The 17,780-nt window shown below is 35.2% G+C and overlaps 3 protein-coding genes across 5 annotated transcripts in view; 2 read left to right on the top strand and 1 right to left on the bottom strand.

Moving 5' to 3' along the window:
* Positions 1 to 17,780, top strand: part of LOC106084340 (zinc finger protein 277) — a 212,485-nt gene that overhangs the window by 15,135 nt on the left and 179,570 nt on the right. The gene's annotated exons all lie outside the window — the stretch shown is intronic.
* Positions 1 to 17,780, top strand: part of LOC106084342 (uncharacterized) — a 207,880-nt gene that overhangs the window by 10,530 nt on the left and 179,570 nt on the right. The gene's annotated exons all lie outside the window — the stretch shown is intronic.
* Positions 1 to 17,780, bottom strand: part of LOC106084339 (putative fatty acyl-CoA reductase CG8303) — a 176,231-nt gene that overhangs the window by 5,685 nt on the left and 152,766 nt on the right. For both annotated transcript variants that reach the window (XM_059369232.1, XM_013247950.2), the window contains one exon: positions 7,800 to 8,139. In XM_059369232.1, the coding sequence (XP_059225215.1) occupies positions 7,800 to 8,072 (273 nt within the window). In that variant the 5' untranslated portion in view covers positions 8,073 to 8,139. The remainder of the gene's footprint in view (positions 1 to 7,799; positions 8,140 to 17,780) is intronic.

Below are 17,780 nucleotides of genomic sequence, written 5' to 3'. Positions count from 1 at the left end.
TTCTTCCTCATAGTGAGATTAGCTTTAGCAGAAATAGCGGTAAAATTCAAAAAAATCTCTTCTTTGGGAAAATTTGTCAAAATATTCTATTTTCAAAAAATTTTGTCAAGAAATTTTATGGGAAAGGCATATGTAGTGCGCTTGGGCAAGCTCTGTAGCCCGCGATTTCGCTACGCAGTCGATTTTATACTTCTGCTTAAGGGAAAGGGTCTAAGAGGTGGCATACGACTGTGCTACATCTAGGAGTCTCAATATTAATTCAGAGAAGACTGAAATCTACCTGTTCACAAGTAAGACAAAGGTGGGCCAATTTGACGCACCACGTTTTCCCAACAGAACGATTTCGATATCTGACAAGATTAAATATTTATATTTAGGAGTGATCTTAGAAACTGACAGGCCGTAGACTCGAAATGGGGCCTGAATCCGAAGATAGTCCACTGGCTCTACAGGAGCTTGATTAGACCAATACTTACTAACATCTCAGTAGATTGGTGGATTGCGATGGAGAAAAAGTGTAATATAAGGATAATACAACAGGTTCAGAGAATATATTGTCTTGGTAAAGGCGGGGCGAATAGAAAAAAACCTATGAAAACTATTCTAGATATCCGACCCATAGACATACAGATGAAGTGTATGACACATACTGCAGCTATGAGACTTAAGGTGATGGGAGAATGGATAGAAGGTAGGAGCAGGTTACACCATTGTGGTATAATCGAAGCGACGATAGGAAACCTGGAAAGTATGGAAGAGATTCCCGATCGGATATCTCAGACGACACTTAAGTGCGAGGCACTGCTACCATCATCACAATCTTGGATTGACGGAACTCTGGTATTGCCATCAGGAAGATCATGCTACACAGATGGATTAAAGCTGGAATACAGATCTGTTTTCGTTTGCCTGACCATAATAGGATCCTTCAGGCGGAGATCTGGGCGATCACGGAATGCTTGAGGTGGTGTGCTTTTAACGTGAGGACGTCGAGTGTGAACTTTTTTATGAAAAGTAAACTGGCCATAAGGCAATAACAAGCAGGATGGTAAGATCACGCACAGTCTTGGAGTGCCAGAAGGAGATAAAAGCCTTCTCTGAGTATGGCACGATCCGCATTGTTTGGGTGATTGGCCATAACGGGGTAAAAGCGGATGAAAGAGTAGACGATTTGGCCGTGGGGCCAGAGGACCGGGGCGATGCAGTCCAGCTTAAGGGCTTGGTCGACAAAGGCGCATTTAAACACTGTGGAATAGCGAAGATTATTGAAAGGAAATAAGAAGGTTGTCAGTATAGTATTCGTGTAAAGACGAGGTTGGAGGTCAGGTGATTGTGGAAGGATGTCAGTATAGCTTTCGGTATCAGGACGGGACACATAGGACTACGAGCTCACTTATGCAAAGTAGGTGCGGCAAGTGCTATCATGTGTAGGGCATGTGGAGAAGATGAGTCGTTGGAGCATTCACCATGTCATTGCCTAGGCTTTCGCGCCTAACAGACACCAGCACTTAGGTGGGGACACAATACCAGACATGAACCGGCTTGTTGAAGCCTGGGCATAAAATTTAAAATTGTGACTTGCCCCCATTCATTCGAACCGATTATGGTCCAGATCGGACCATATTCAGATATAGCTGCCATATACATTCATCTTTTAATTTAGGGTCTTCATCACATAAAAAGCGGATTTATTGCCCGACGTAAATAAGATTTCTAGGATCTGCATCAAATAGGATATAACTAAGGATATGGTTGCGGGGATATTATAAGCTAGGGTGATTAATATATCCATGGTGATCGGCACGGCCAAACTTAACATGTTTTTACTTGTTTTTATATAATAGATTTTATGAAAGTTACTTTTTCATAAGACATTTTGTTAAAATTGCGTTATGTAGGAATTTCTTTTGAACAGAACATTTGAGCAAATTTATTTTTAAAGAAAATTTCAAAATTAGTTTTTATAGAAATTTTTATAAAAATTCTTGTCTACAGGAAATTTTATTAAATTATTTTCTATGGGATATTTTGTCTATATTTTCCTAAGGGAATTTTGATCAAAATTTTATTTTTTTATAAAAATTATTATCAAAATTTCTTTTCTTCAGGAAATTTTATCAAAATTTCCTTTCTTTAAGAAATTTTATCCAAATTTTGTAATTCCCTTGGACTCAACATGTCCTTGCTGTAGTTCTTAACCCTAAACTTACAAATGATTCTACACATCGTGTTTCCCATGAAGCACACCAACGGAAAAGAAAGATGAAATAATTATCATTGTAAATTCGTAGCTTAGTAAGACTTCTTTGGAATGAATGTTCTGAAAATAATTACCTAAAACGGCAACACTATTATTTTGTTTTTATGTGTTTTCAGCAAGGCATTTTTTCTGGAGATAAATACAAAGTACTAAACTCAACTATAATTATAGATAATCATTTATAATTTCAAGACCTAACCGCTTTGGAAATTACCATCTTTTTTTCTTCACGACCTAGCCGCTTTGGAAATTTACCATCTTTTTTTCTTCACGAGGTTAAAGGTTATTGACTTTGCATGCCAAATGGCAAAAATTGCTACTTAGAAAGTTTTAAGGGGAACCCCATAGACTAAGAATGATTAATTTATATTTTTGTTTGTTTTCTGTTTTATGCAAAAATCATCTACATGTTTTTGGCACTAAACGAATGATTTTTTAATGTTAATTAATAAATAATTGATTTAGCGTTTTGCATGCGAAAATATGATTTTAAAGGTTCCTTAATATTACTCAACCTTGAGAACCGTTCTTGATTTGGAATTGGAGATTTTGTCAATAATTTGCCAATGCTGGTTTTGTATTTTTCAAGCTCCCATAAATTCTAAAAACAAATAAAAATGCCAAATTTTATACATCTGAGCAGCTTAAAAGCTGAATATTCTGAAAAGTGAAACTATTCGTTATAGCGAATATATTTAAATATCCGTTTTAATATCCAAAAGACTATCAGTCTATCGTTTAGACAAATTATAAAGAAAATAATAATAGAAAATCAAAACAATATACAGGTTTCCTATAAATTGATGATTTTTTATTGTTTACGCCTTAAGGGATTTGTTGTGGTTTCAAGTTTTATCGTATCATTCTCCCATACACCCACAATTTATTAAAAACCGTTATGTTTACAACATACTTCATGTGGGAAGTGCAGTTTGAAATATATGAATGAGAGAGAGAGAAAAAAGAGCGAGACTATGTTGTTTGATGTTTGTGTCTTAAGTCTTTCTTTTATACATTCAAAACATTTCATGTTTGTGTCTTCAGTCTTTCTATTCGATTCTTTTTGAAGGTTAATGCTTGCGCATTAATTGGATTAACTGTTATACTCGTAAATTTAAAACACACGCGCATAGACATGTGTTATATGTGTGCAGGCTCATAAAGTGAAACACAATCACCCATCGTAATACAAAGCTGTAGCGGTATCAAAGCAGGGCAATGAAGATGCTGTGGAACAGGCTACTTAGTATTTTGTCTTTGCTCTCTCTCTCTCTACCTATATCTCCCTACCTCTCCTAAACTCGCTCAAATGTTTAGGAGAATGCGTGTGAACTTTTAATTGTTTATTTAACATAGCATACGGTGCTTTTTGTTGTTGTTTTTGTTATTTTCTATATGTGCGATGTGTCTTAAAACTGTATTGTCATTATTGTCGTCATCTGGAAATTATGAAATAACGCACGTAGGCCTCAAACCACGCCATTTCATCAATGTGTGTCTTGATATCTTTTGGGATTTTACAGCTTGAATGAAACAAAAAAAAAAATGTAGGAAAAAACTCTGTATATATGACTAGGGTTTTAAATAGGCAGTTTGGTGTGAGAGTGTATTGTTTAGCTAAATGACAGTGTTGCCACAAATGATGGTTATTTGAGCGGAAATTCAAACAAAAGCCAAAAGTTAAAAAAGTCAAATAAAAACACTTTGTCAACAAACACGCGGCTGTTAAATGAGGGTTAAAAACCCTAGACAAATTTTAAATTTCATTTCATCAAAAACTGGAAATTGGCTTCAATTTCTAAACTAGGCATTCTACAGCAAAAAGGGTGGTAATATGTGACTCTATACAAAATTAAAAAAAAAATAATTCATAAAAAATCCATCAAAATTTAAATTTTAGTTCGAAAACCTTAAATTGCCCTTAATTCCTAAACCATGCTACTAAGAGCGAAATCGACCATGTCTCAAAATAAAATTTAAAAATTTTATAGCAACTTAAGTTCATCAAACAGGGGTATCCCCTATTCTTTAATGGAATGTTCACGGGGTAACTTACTTAGTAGTAACTTCATCAAAATCGAAATTTCCGTTGAAAAGCTTTAAATTGGCAGTAAATCTTTAATTGCGTCCTAAAGCTAAAATTCCCTTTACTTGTGACTCCATAGAAAGATTAAAAATTTCATTGTTAATCTATCAAAAGATCATAGACATTGATTGTCATAGGCAGTATCATTTCTTGAGTGGGCTATTTCGTAACGTCTTTGGATAAAACCCATAAAGAGCTTATTTTTTTCCAATTGCTCTAAAATGAAGATTTGTGAGTTGTTTTAGTCTTCTCGATATCTCTGTTCATATGTCCTAGATCGAAACATATTTCGTTACATGCAGCTGCCATACACGATCGATCTACCAATTTAAGGTCTTGAGCTCATTTCAGGCACATTCATTGCCTGATTGCGGTAAAATTATCAGTGAGTGGTTTAAGACCCCTCAATATCTTTGATGAAAATGATCCAGAGCGAATCATATAACAGACCTCTGGATTTTAGGTTTTAAGTCCATAAAAGGGGAACTCTTGTTTTTAGGTATCTATATTTCGGAGTAAATGCAATTTTACTTTTTCCAAATTTGAATTGAATGCTTTGCGAAGCAATGTAAGAAATGAACATTTTTCTACTATAGTCAAAATAGTTCATACCTCAAAATGTAAGATAATTCGTCATCACCCACCATGATGACTTGTCATCCGTGTAGACCGTTTTCTGAACTGGTATTTTTGGCCAGGACACAAAATGGGCTTGGCATAAACTCCGCTAGGATTGAACTGGTATTTTTCACCAAGTAAAGAAAGCTGGGCATAATCGACCACTATGTGTGAAATTATGCTCAATTTTGTAATAATTGCAGCTTCTAAGGCATCAAGAATTCAAGTCGAAGAACTACTATATATGGGAGATATATCCAAATCTGAATCGATATGATCCATTTGCAATCCCCAACAACGTACATCGACCAGAAGTATCGGTGTAAAATTTCAAGCGATTAGCTTTATGCGTGCGTGATTTCCACGGACGGACATGGCTAGATCGCCTTAGAATGTCAAGACTATCAACAATATATGTACTTTATGGGGTCACAGATCAATATTTTCAGGTGTTACAAACGGAATAACTATATTAGAAAACCATTTTACACAGAAAAAAAATTGCAAAAAAATTTTGAATTAAAAATTAAAAAAGTTTTTAATTAAAAAATTAATTGATTCAATAATTTTTTATTGAATACAAATTTTTTCGATTACAGTCGTGATTAAAATTTTCGACATATTCATTTAAACAATTAATAGATTCAATAATTTTTTTGAATCTGAAGTAATTCTCAATCACCATCTTGATTGAATTTCTTTAGTCATTTTCAATCATTTGTTTAATTGAATACTAATTCTTTCTCAATTTCAGTCGTGATTAAAAATTTTATAATTTTCAATTAAAAATTAATTAATTCAATAATTTTTTAATCGAATTTGATAAATTTTTCAATAGAAGGTGTGATTGAAAATTTTAACTTCTTCATATAAAAAAATTAATTGCTTCCATCAGTATCTTAATTAAACCGCAAAATGTTTGATTTACGAATTGATCTTATAATTACTGTTTTATTTTAGTACTATATATAGGACAAATAAAGATAAATCGGTTATTATTATCTGCATGTTATCGAAAACTATCCAGGACAAATTTGCAATGAAATTCTTTCCATATCATATGACTTACACCTTAAACCTGATGGAGTCCTTCATCAGCCAAGGGCTACCGCCTCAGTCTACAATCCACTTTTACGACAGCAACGACAACAAATCTATAGGGCACCCCTACCCGACATCCTACATTTTTGGGAAAACTCCCGTTGGGAAGTTTTTGTTCATGGGGGTGCCCACGGACCTTTGCCCAAACAACGTAACTCAAGTTCACTTTCCACGAGGAAAACATCTGCACATCGCATGCATATTATAGACATTTTCAAAACTTTCAATCAATTTTTCAATTGGAACAATTGAAAATTCCCAAAAATTTCAAAATATAAATTTCATTTATATATTCCTGATGGTCTAAACATTCTGATTCGATCTAGCAATGTCCTTCCGTCCGTCCCTCTTTCGAAATCACGATGGCGGTCGAACGCGTAAAGTTAGCCGCTTGAAATTGTGCACAGATACTTAATATCGATGTAGGTCGGTGGGTATCAGTTCAGATTTCGATATAGCTCCCTATAAACCGATCTCCCGATTTGACTTCTTGAGTCCCTGGAGGCCGCAATTTTTGGCCGATTGAGCTGAAATTTTGCATGTAGTGTTCTGTTATGATTTCAATACAACTGTGCCAAGTACGGTCCAAATAGGTCTATAACCGGATATAGCTCCCATATAAACCGATTTCCCCGCCTTGTAAGGTCTCTGTATCAAGCTATAGATAGATTCAGACCATATTGGACACGTATGTTGAAGGTCATAGGAGAGGCCATTGTACAAAATTACAGCAAAATCGGATAAGAATTGCGTCCTTTAGAGTTTTAAGAAGTCAAGATCCAAGATCGGTTTATATGGCAGCTATATCAGGTTATAGACCGATTTAAACTATACTTAGCACAATCGTGAATCAAGAACATATATACTTTAGAATTAATTGCATCAAATAATTTGGTGATTGGGGGCCACCGTAGCGCAGAGGTTAGCATGTCCGCCTATGACGCTGAACGCCTGGGTTCGAATCCTGGCGAGACCATCAAATTTTCAGCGGTGGTTTTCCCCTCCTAATGCTGGCAACATTTGTGAGGTACTATGCCATGTTAAACTTCTCTCCAAAGAGGTGTCGAACTGCGGCAGACCGTTCGGACTTGGCTATAAAAAGGAGGTCCCTTATCATTGAGCTTAAACTTGAATCGGACTGCACTCATTGATATGTGAGAAGTTTGCCCCTGTTCCTTAGTGGAATGTTCATGGGCAAAATTTGCAATTTTTGCAATTTCGTAATTGAAACTGAATTTTATTTTTTCTGTGTATGGTGGTGGGTATAAAACTTTATTTAACTATATTCATTCATTCACTATAAGCTAAAGGAAACCAATTTTGTATATCTCCTACTTAGCTCAAGCTAAATTTCTTCCAAAACATCTCTGTTTTTGAATATTTTTCTTCCCTTGTTCTCTTGTTGTTCTCATAGCGTTTTTTCCTCACAATGATTTGTTTTTATACATTTGGCAACACTGCTCAATTTGCTTACGTATTTCACATAAAACAGTTTTGCTATGGACTTTGGGTTAGGCTTTATTTGAGTTGAAATTCCTTTATTATTGATTATTTCTCCAATAAAAAGATTGACGTCTATTATTAAGCGGTAATTGATTATTTTTGCTGAATTTTAATTTTTAAAGTATTTGCTTACGCTTCACAAAGGCTAAACCAAATATTGAGGCATTTACCATTATTTACTTTTAGTTTGTTGGTTGAGAACGAAAAAACAATTGAAAAAAAAATGCTTACCGGTTTCTGCAATAATCTCTTGATACGTTGATTGGGATCCCAATTCTTTTTGCCTCTCACTAACAGATAAATGGTACCAATATCAGGGGTAGAATCCAATAGGGCCTCAATTAGTACAGTGCCCAAAAATCCAGTGCCACCAGTTACGAAGATATTTTTGTGAGCAAAAAATTCAGCTATGGTGCCGGCATCATTGCCATCTTTGGTCATGTTGCTGGGCGGTGTTTTTATATCCAGCTTATGAGTCCTGTCATGATCTGTCATGACAGCCATATTATAATTAATATTTGTAGGGGGAGCCAATTTGAAAAAATTTATCTACAAAACGTTTGGGGAGAAACTGTAAAAGAGAGCGAAAGAGAGAGAGAGAGAGAAAATTAATATTAATTTTAATGAAATCATTAGAAATTTTTATAGTTCCGCCGAGCACATACTTTAGTACCGGAAAATTACTTTACAAATTGAGATGAGATTTTAAATAACAATTCCATGCGAATATTTGGAGAAATCTGTATGTGTGCTATGGGAATGTATATTAGCTTGTTCATCATTAGCAGTGATTACGTTTTATACGAGTGTTATTTGAAATAATGTTCATATGATGACTTTGGTGACCTTATGTTATAGTATAATGAATGTTAATTTGTTAATAGCATTTATGTGGGTACGTGTTTTAGGTGGAAGTTTTTAATTACACAAAAAACCTATTGTTATACTATAAAATTTTACTTAAGGCAAACTTCCGTTCATAAAAAATTTCATGACGTAGCTTAATTAGCTAGAATTTATAATAGCAGAAAAGTTAAGCGTAAGAAATGTCATTCATAGGGAAGTATGATATTATACCCTCCACCATAGGATGGTAAACAAACATCGTCATTCCGTTTGTAACTCATCGAAATGATGACTTGAGACCGAACAAATTCACATTCTAAGTCTATATAGCCATGTGCGTCCGTCTATCTATCTTTCGAAAGCGCGCTGACTTTCGCAGGAGTAAAGCTGGGTGCCTTAAATTTTGCACAAATACTTCTTATAAGTATAGGCCAGTTGGGATTGTAAATAAGCCAAATTGGTCCGTGATTTGATAAAGCTACCATATAAATCGATCTCCCAATTTGCCTCTAGAGGGAGCATTTTTATCCCATTTAGCTGAAATAATGTACAATGACGTTTTCTATGACATTCAACAGATGTACCAAGTATAGTTCGAATTGATCAAAAACCTTATATAGCTCCCATTAAAATCCAATCTACCGATTATGCTTTTGAGCCTCTAGAGAGCTTATACGATTTTGATGAAATTTCGCACAATGACTTTTTCGATGACCTCCAACATACTTGCCAAGTGTGGCCTGAATCGGTCTACAACTTAACATAGCTCCCATATAAACCGAATTCCCCATTTGTCTTCTAGAGGGCGCAGTTCTAGTCTAATTCGGTTGAAATATTATACCACGACTTCACCTATGACCTGGCAAATATGATCTGAATCGGTCCATAACCTAATAAGCTCCCATATATTGGGTTGCCCAAAAAGTAATTGCGGATTTTTCATATAGTCGGCGTTGACAATTTTTTTCACAGCTTGTGACTCTGTAATTGCATTCTTTGTTCTGTCAGTTATCAGCTGTTACTTTTAGCTTGCTTTAGAAAAAAAGTGTAAAAAAAGTATATTTGATTAAAGTTCATTCTAAGTTTTATTAAAAATGCATTTACTTTTTTTAAAAAATCCGCAATTACTTTTTGGGCAACCCAATAAATCCATCTCACGTTTTTAATTCTGTAGCCCCTATAAGGCAGATCTGAAATTTTCCACAATGACTTCTACTGTGATCTTCAACATCCCAATCATGTATGGCCCGAATAGGTCCATAACTCTATATATAGCTCCAATAGCACAGTAATTCCTATCCATAATCCTTTGTTTGCCGATAAAGAAATACCGGTCAAAAAACATCACAAATTCTATTTGTAGAACCCTTTTACTTGTTTTTATCATTACCCTAGTAAAAAAAAGTTGATATGGTGGGATCCAATTATATCTGGTATTTTATACCTAAAATACCATTTATTGAGTCTTTTATTGTCGCAATCTACAGGGTGGCTGATGAAAGCCGCTACCAAAAAAAAATGTAATAACTTTTTTTCTATTTAATAATAATAATTTAATAATTAATTTAATTAATTAATTAATTAATTTAATTAATAATAATTTAATAATTAATTTAATAATTTAATTTAACATGAATAAAAGAAAAATGTATTCCATACACCGAAAAAAAAATGTAGCAATATTCATCATTGTAGCAATATTCATCAGCCACCCTGTATATGTCCTGCTGAACGACAGGACGTGACCCAGATATTTGGATCCTTATTTCAACATTAGATTAAAACTCATCTGTCATAGACGTTTCTTTTAATTCCCATATTATCCCTATCGAACTACACCGATCCTACCGAAGGGTATTTAGTGGGTGGGCCGATCCCAGACTCTGTCCCAAATGTGTAAACCAGATTCGTAGTCAACTTCCAAAGATCTTTTATTTGATACCCATTTTATGATGTTGGACATTCATGTCCGCTTTGGGTATTTTTAAGTTTGGAGAGGCCCCGTAGACACCTTGGACCAAATTCTTATAACAGATTTGTTCTCAGCTTCCAAATACCTTTCATTTGATACCCATATTGTCCCAATCGGTAAATATGTCCTGTTAAGGGGTTTTTGGGTGGGGAGGCTCCTCAGAAACCAAGGAATAAATTTTTATGTCAGATTCTTACTCTACTTTTAAATAGCTTTCATTTGATATTCATATTGCCCCAATTGGTTAATATGGTCTGCTGGGGGGTTTTGGGAGGTGGGGCGGCACCTCAGATACCAAGGAATAAATTTTTATGTCAGATTTGTACACTACTTTTCAAATACCCTTTATTTGATACCCATATTGCCCAAAGCAGTGAAAGTGTCCTGTTGGGGTGGCGGACCAACCGAGGTGGCCGAGGTGACCAACTTTAAAACCCTGCCAAAGGGCGCTCGTTTTGGACTATTCTCCCACTGATCCAATACCATCATCCCTACTTGGGATTTTCCAAGTACAATTTCTTCACAAAGTGGTGTCCCTTCCATTCTTCCTGGCTATAAACAGGTATGCCCTTTATTATTGAGCTAAAAACTTGAACCGCCTAGCCAAATTGGGTGGTTTGATAGTTTGGCCAGCCCTTGAACTCATGTTCATGTTTTTATCTATTACTAAAGGTGGATGAAAAAGTTCAATGAAATCGATCTACACCTTAAGATAATAGGGATGGTCCAAAATCCCGAACACCTAAGCCTTTTCTTCACCTATAGGAAACAATTTAAAAAATAAACCAACAAAGATATTTTGACCTTTATTTTGGATTTGACACTTTTAATCCAAAATGTATAAAAAGAACATCCCGTTTAGATTAAGGTTGTGTGGATGGATGCACTTAGGGCTTATTTTCACTTCAATAGCCATATTTTTAGATGATTCACTGCCTATTTGAAATATTGCTGTTTGATATCGCAATGAAAATTAGGGTAAACGCTCCCTTTTTTGATGCGACGAGATTTCGAATTATCTTCTTAAGCATTTGACATCTTGTGTATTTGACTTTCATAAATTCCGACTTAATAGCACCTTTCGTTTGCTCATCGCATGCATATAACTAACATTCTCATGCACCTATACTATCGGCACATCTTTGATAAATCGATCTTTCATTAATTACTAAGAACAAACTGGTAATGCATTTTAAATAGCGTTGATAAAATATTTTGCTTTATGAAATTTTGCATTTCCTATTATCAAGTTTGTTGCTTAAGTCTTTCGTTATTCCTTTAATGATTTAATCAAAGACTATGATCTAATCACACTCGTAGAAAGGTTTTAGAATTAATGTTTTATCTACATGCTGCTAAAAGCTTCCGCCGATTGTTTTTTTTTAATAAATTTTTTGAAAAATATAAAAGGTCATTTCCGCTAAGTTTGTGCTGGTAAAAGGCAGGCACGTGCCATTGAGGCCATCCAACAGGATTAGAATTAAAACTTAGTTAATTTATGGAAACGAATGTATGCTCGAATTATTATAATCAATTTTAGAGGTCATCAGAGGTTAGCATGGCATCCTATGTCGCTGAATGCTTGGATTCAAATCCTGGCGAGAACATCAGAAAAAAATAATGCTGCCGACATTTGTCAGCTACTATGTCATGTAAAAATTTCTCCCCAAATAGGTGTCGCACTGCGCCACGCCGTTTGGACTCGGCCATAAAAGGGGGCCCCTTATCATTGAGTTTAAACTTGAATCAGACAGCACTCATTGATATGTGAGAAGTTTGCCCCAGTTCTTTAATGGAATGGTCATGGGCAGATTTGCATAATCGATTATCTCGAAAAAGATAGCAAAAAATTCGAATGAAATTTTCTCAGAAGACAAAATTTCCATGAAATTTTCTCTAAAGACAAAATTTCCATGAAATTTTCTCTAAAGACAAAATTTCAATGAAATTTTTTCTAAAGACAAAATTTCCATGAAATTTTCTCTAAAGACAAAATTTCCATGAAATTTCCTCTAAAGACAAAATTTCCATGAAATTTTCTCTAAAGACAAAATTTCCATGAAATTTTCTCTACAGACAAAATGTACATGAAATTTTCTCCAAAGACAAAATTTCCATGAAATTTTCTCTAAAGACTAAATTTCTATGAAATTTTCTCTAAGACAAAATTTCCATTAAATTTTCTCTAAGACAAAATTTCCATGAAATTTTCTCAGAAGACAAAATTTCCATGAAATTTTCTCTAAAGACAAAATTTCCATGAAATTTTCTCTAAAACAAAATTTCCATGAAATTTTCTCTAAAACAAAATTTCCATGAAATTTTCTCTAAAGACAAAATTTCCATGAAATTTTCTCTAAAGACAAAATGTCCATGAAATTTTCTTTAAAGACAAAATTTCCATGAAATTTTGTTTAAAGACAAAATTTCCATTAAATTTTCTCTAAAGACAAAATTTCCATGAAATTTTCTCTAAAGACAAAATTTCCATGAAATATTCTCTTAAGAAAAAATTTCCATGAAATTTTCTCAGAAGACAAAATTTCCATGAAATTTTCTCTAAAGACAAAATTTCCATGAAATTTTCTCTAAAGACAAAATTTCCATGAAATTTTCTCTAAAGACAAAATTTACATGAAATTTTCTCTAAAGACTAAATTTCCATGAAATTTTCTCTGAAGACAAAATACCCATGAAATTTTCTCTGAAGACAAAATTTTCTCTATAGACAAAATTGCAATGCATTAAGATTAGGTTAGGTTATGTTTAAGTGGCAGCCATCAGACTCACTTAGACGTTTTCGTCCATTGTGATACCACAGGAACAGAAGAAGGAAGATGCCTTCTAGTTCCTGCCGTTGAACCATCGAGATCGCTTTACAAAGCCCAACAACTTGCTAATGTTCACATCCGCTAAATCAAACCGGTTCTCAAAGAAATGAAAACCTAAAGTGGAACTTCTTCTGACCACCAGTGCGGAACACACACACAGAAGGTGTTCAATAGTCTCTTTTTCTTCGGTGTCCTCACAGCTTCTGCAAAAGTCGTTACTGGCAACCTTCAGTCTGTCAGCATGTTTTCCGATTAGACAGTAACCTGTCATGACAGACACATTGACTGAGACATCTGTTCTTGCCAGTGACAGCAAAGCGGTAGACCTTTTCAAATCTAGATTAGGCCACATAGTTTGGAATGCTCACAGCCCCCTCTTTGTGACCATCTATCATTCGTTGTCCTTCGGGCCTGGTGCTGAAAACTTAGCTTTCATATCGCTAGAGACATACCCACAGATTCCAATGTCCCTGGAATGTGTAGGGTAGTTCTTAGCCTCGCAAGCTCATCCTCTTTACAATGCCCTGGGATATCTCTGTAGCACGACACCCAGAACAGTTGAATTTTGAACTGTTCAACCATCTCGTTAAGAAATCTGCGACTGTCGAGGGACTGTCTGAGAAGATATTTATGCCAATCGTCGTAATGACATTATATCTTAGCCATTCCACCACATCATAAATTGCAAGGATCTCCGCTTGATATACTGCAGTGGTCGGGAATCGTTTTCGATATGACCAGTTCTAGCTCTTGAGAGTACACCCCAAAGGCAACCTGTTCGTCAAGTTTGGAACCATCCGTATAGAAGTCTATGTAATTTCTATTACCAGGTATATCGTCGTTCCAATCGTTTCTCTCAGGAATAGTGGTACAGTACTTTTTATCAAAAAGCGGCTCAGGTAGGGTGTAATCCACACTGCCTGGAACATCGGACATTGTATCAAGCATACAGACGTTGTGTCCGCAGACGCCACATGACCAAAGACAAAGCTCCTATAACCTCACGGCAGTGGTCGCAGGAATTTGTCTAGCCATCTGGTATCGCCCTCAGTGCGGCTGTGATGCAAAGAAGCCATCCTTTGGATCCAGTTGACTATTGAACAGTAGGTGAACTTTTGAAGCGTATTCCACCAGACCACAACACCATATAGTATTACAGGCCTGACGACTGTAGTATATACCCAATAAATGACGCGCAGTCTAAGCCCCCCACCTTGGGCTCTCCTGCAGGTGTATATGGCAAGAGATGCATTTCTTGCCCTTTCAAAAATATTGGAATTAAAGTTCAATGTCCTGTTCAGCAAAACACCCAGGTATTTTGCGCTTGCTGTAAATGGAACATTCTCTCCCCGCAGGGAGACAGGTGCCACTGTAGGCAACTTGTACCTCCTGCTAAAAAGAACTACTTCTGTCTTGCACGGATTTACACCTAGACCACTTTCGGCAGCCAACTTCGCTGTTGCACGTAGAGTTTCCCGAAGTATATCTTTCCCGAATTATCTTGGAAACTTTCCCTTAACCGCAATTACCACGTCATTACCATGCGCTGTTACATCTTTTTTGCAAAGCATCAAAGTTTCAATGAAATTTTCTCTAAGAAGAAGAAAAAGTTCGTGTCTTAAGTCTTTTGATTTGACCTTCCTGGCGACAATAAGAAAGTGCTTACTCAACAACTTAAGGCTAACAAGCTTTTTCGGGATTCTTGATTTTTGTTCTGGCTTGAGTTCAGCTTATCAAAACCCTTAGCAACCTGTTTGCCGTCCAGTTTTGCTAAAAATCAGACTACTCATCAAATACCGCCACACCTGCCAATATTGAATTCTGCTAATATGAATAGAATTCCGCCATTCATGCATATTTTCTGAAAGTTCATGTCACAAGTCTTTGATGTCATCATCATAAGAGCCGAAACACAGAAAACTTTGCAAAAACCAAACTTCCTTAGCGCAAAGACTATTGAACTTTGAGGAGGCAAAATTTGTCAGGTTTACCATTTTCAGTCTGGGCTGCAAATTGACCTTTTACATACTGATAAGACCTTCGCTATATAACGAAAATATCTTTGCTAAAACATTACTGCCCATTGTCGAATGAAACATTTATTTCACGATTTTCTTTGAATTCTTCTCCATTTAAAGATTCTATTGTTATGTATATTCCTTAAAAAAAGTTCTTCACCTTCAAAAGAGCAAAACATTAAGTGTGAGCGTACTCAACAACTTCCGCTTAGCTTATTTGATATATGTCAATGTCATGCATCAAAAAAAAAAATGTGGAGCCAAAAATTGACTTTCAAATCATGTCTCCAAACCGGATCTTAAAAGTGCTTAAATCCCTAGATTTACAATTGACTAAAAATATTCACACACCTATACAAGTTTTATTAAATCTTAAGTTTAGCAAAAACTTCAAAGCCGTTATCTATGCCAGAAGATCAACCAAAATCAATGGGGGTAGAAAAAATATGGAAGAATAGCATAAATTAACACCGGCCATATAAATGAAGAAACTTCCATTAATTACCAAGTCGATGGCAAATTAAATTAAAAAACGCCCAACAAAAGCAATAAAAGAAGGTAGAAAAAAAAAGTCGGCAAAAACCAAAATTAAAAAAACTTTTGTCTCCAATGGCGAGGAATTTTTAATACTGTAGGGCTAATAGATTTAAACAATGGGAAAACAGGGCTGTCATATGTGCTGTTACTATCATATCGTTTTTCAGAATTTTAACGGCTTTTAAATTTAAATTTATTTTTTAATTATATGTCTGTTTAAGCGACAACAAAAACTGTTTCAACATCACAGGGCTTTGAAAAACCTTATCAACATTTTTTATGTAATTTATTTTTTGAAATGAAAATAAGGAAATGTTTGCGAAATATCAAATTATGTCAAGGCCAATAAATCCAACCCTTCATATAATAATAAAGAGAACCAATAAGGAATGGAGTTCGGCCGGGTCGAATCTTGGGAACCCAACACCATGGGTTCTGTCAAAAATTTATTCAAATGAACCTTGTTGAAGGTTCATTTCACATACACTCATAGAAAAAACTCTACTGAAAATAGCAAACATTGTCTGTTGATTTTTAGTAGTTAATTTTGCTAGTACATCAGTAGCTCTGCAATTTTAGAACAGCAGACTTACTGCTGAAAAGTTTGTTGCTTGCTGAAAATTACTGCTGCTTAATTTATGTTGGACTTGTTAGAGTCATAAATTGAAAAGAGAAGATTTTTTTTTTCGATTTCGATGCTACATATATATGTTAAGCTTCTGGAACAAGAATTAGAGGTTTATTTTTTAGTCCTTGATCACTCCTGAAAGTCGTAACAAAACATTGCGCTCAAAATTCCAGCCACATTGGATAATAAAGCGGAGATTTTGAATTCAAATCGAAGGACCACTTTATATCGGAACTATAACCAAATCTGAAACGATATGGCCCAGTTGCAATATCCAGCCACCTACATCAAAAAGAAGTCGCTGCACAAAATTTTGAACGGCTAGCTGTACGCGTTCACGAACTTTTGTGATTTCCACAGACGGACGGACATAGGACTGGACGGACATACCTAGATCGACTTGATAACAATGATCAAAAAATTTTTATTAGGGTGGGGTGATTTGAACGTCTTAAGGGGTTCAACGCGTTTCTGATTCTTGGGATTGTACTGAGCAAAAAAGTCCACTAGACCATACTTCTAAGGTTAAAATCGAGCCTCCAAATTTTAATTTCTCCGACCTTTGCCATGTTTTTATACCCACCACCCCATATTCATTTTGTCATTCCATTTGCAACACATCGGAATATCCATTTCCGACACTATAAAGTATTCTTGATCGTTGTAAAAACTCTGAGACGATCTAAACATGTCCGTTCGTCTGTCTGTTGAAATCACGCTTCAGTCTTTAAAAATAGAGATATTGAGCTGAAACTTTGCACAGAATCTTGCTTTGTCCATAGACAGGTTAAGCTCGATGATGGGCTATATCGGACTACATCTTGATATAGCCCTCACATAGTCCGATCTGCCGATTCAAGGTCTTAGGCCCATAAAAGCCACATTTATTGTCCCATTTTGCTGAAATTTGGGACAGTAAGTTGTGTAAGGCCCTTCGACATCTTTTTTTTTTTATTTAAACCAGATCGGCCCAGATTTGAATATAGCTGTTCTTAACTATTGTCTTAGCTGCAATTGTTGTCTTAGTATTGGATCGGAAATCTCAATGGTTTGGCAGTTATAGGCCAAAATATCCAAAAAAGTGATAAATGTCTTGGAAATCAAAATTTTGGAGGCTCGATTCGCAACGTAGACGTATGGTCTAGTGGACTTTTTGCTTAGCACAATCCCAAGAATGAAAACAGCTGTTTTCCCTTTATAAAATCAGCTGTTTTCAATGAATTGGCGAAGGAATCGAGCGAAAAAAAAATAAGTGTTCTAGGCCGTTATTGTTTATTTAAAAAATATAAAATTTTCAATCACATTTTATATAAAAAATATTATAACATTCAATTAAAAAAAATATTGAATCATTTAATTTTTTAATTGAAAAGACAAAAA

This window comes from Stomoxys calcitrans, chromosome 5, assembly GCF_963082655.1.
Source record: "Stomoxys calcitrans chromosome 5, idStoCalc2.1, whole genome shotgun sequence".
In the NCBI taxonomy this organism is placed as follows: Eukaryota; Metazoa; Arthropoda; class Insecta; order Diptera; family Muscidae; genus Stomoxys; species Stomoxys calcitrans.
Note: the sequence above shows the minus strand (reverse complement) of the source record. Positions and strands in the feature narration are given on the sequence as shown.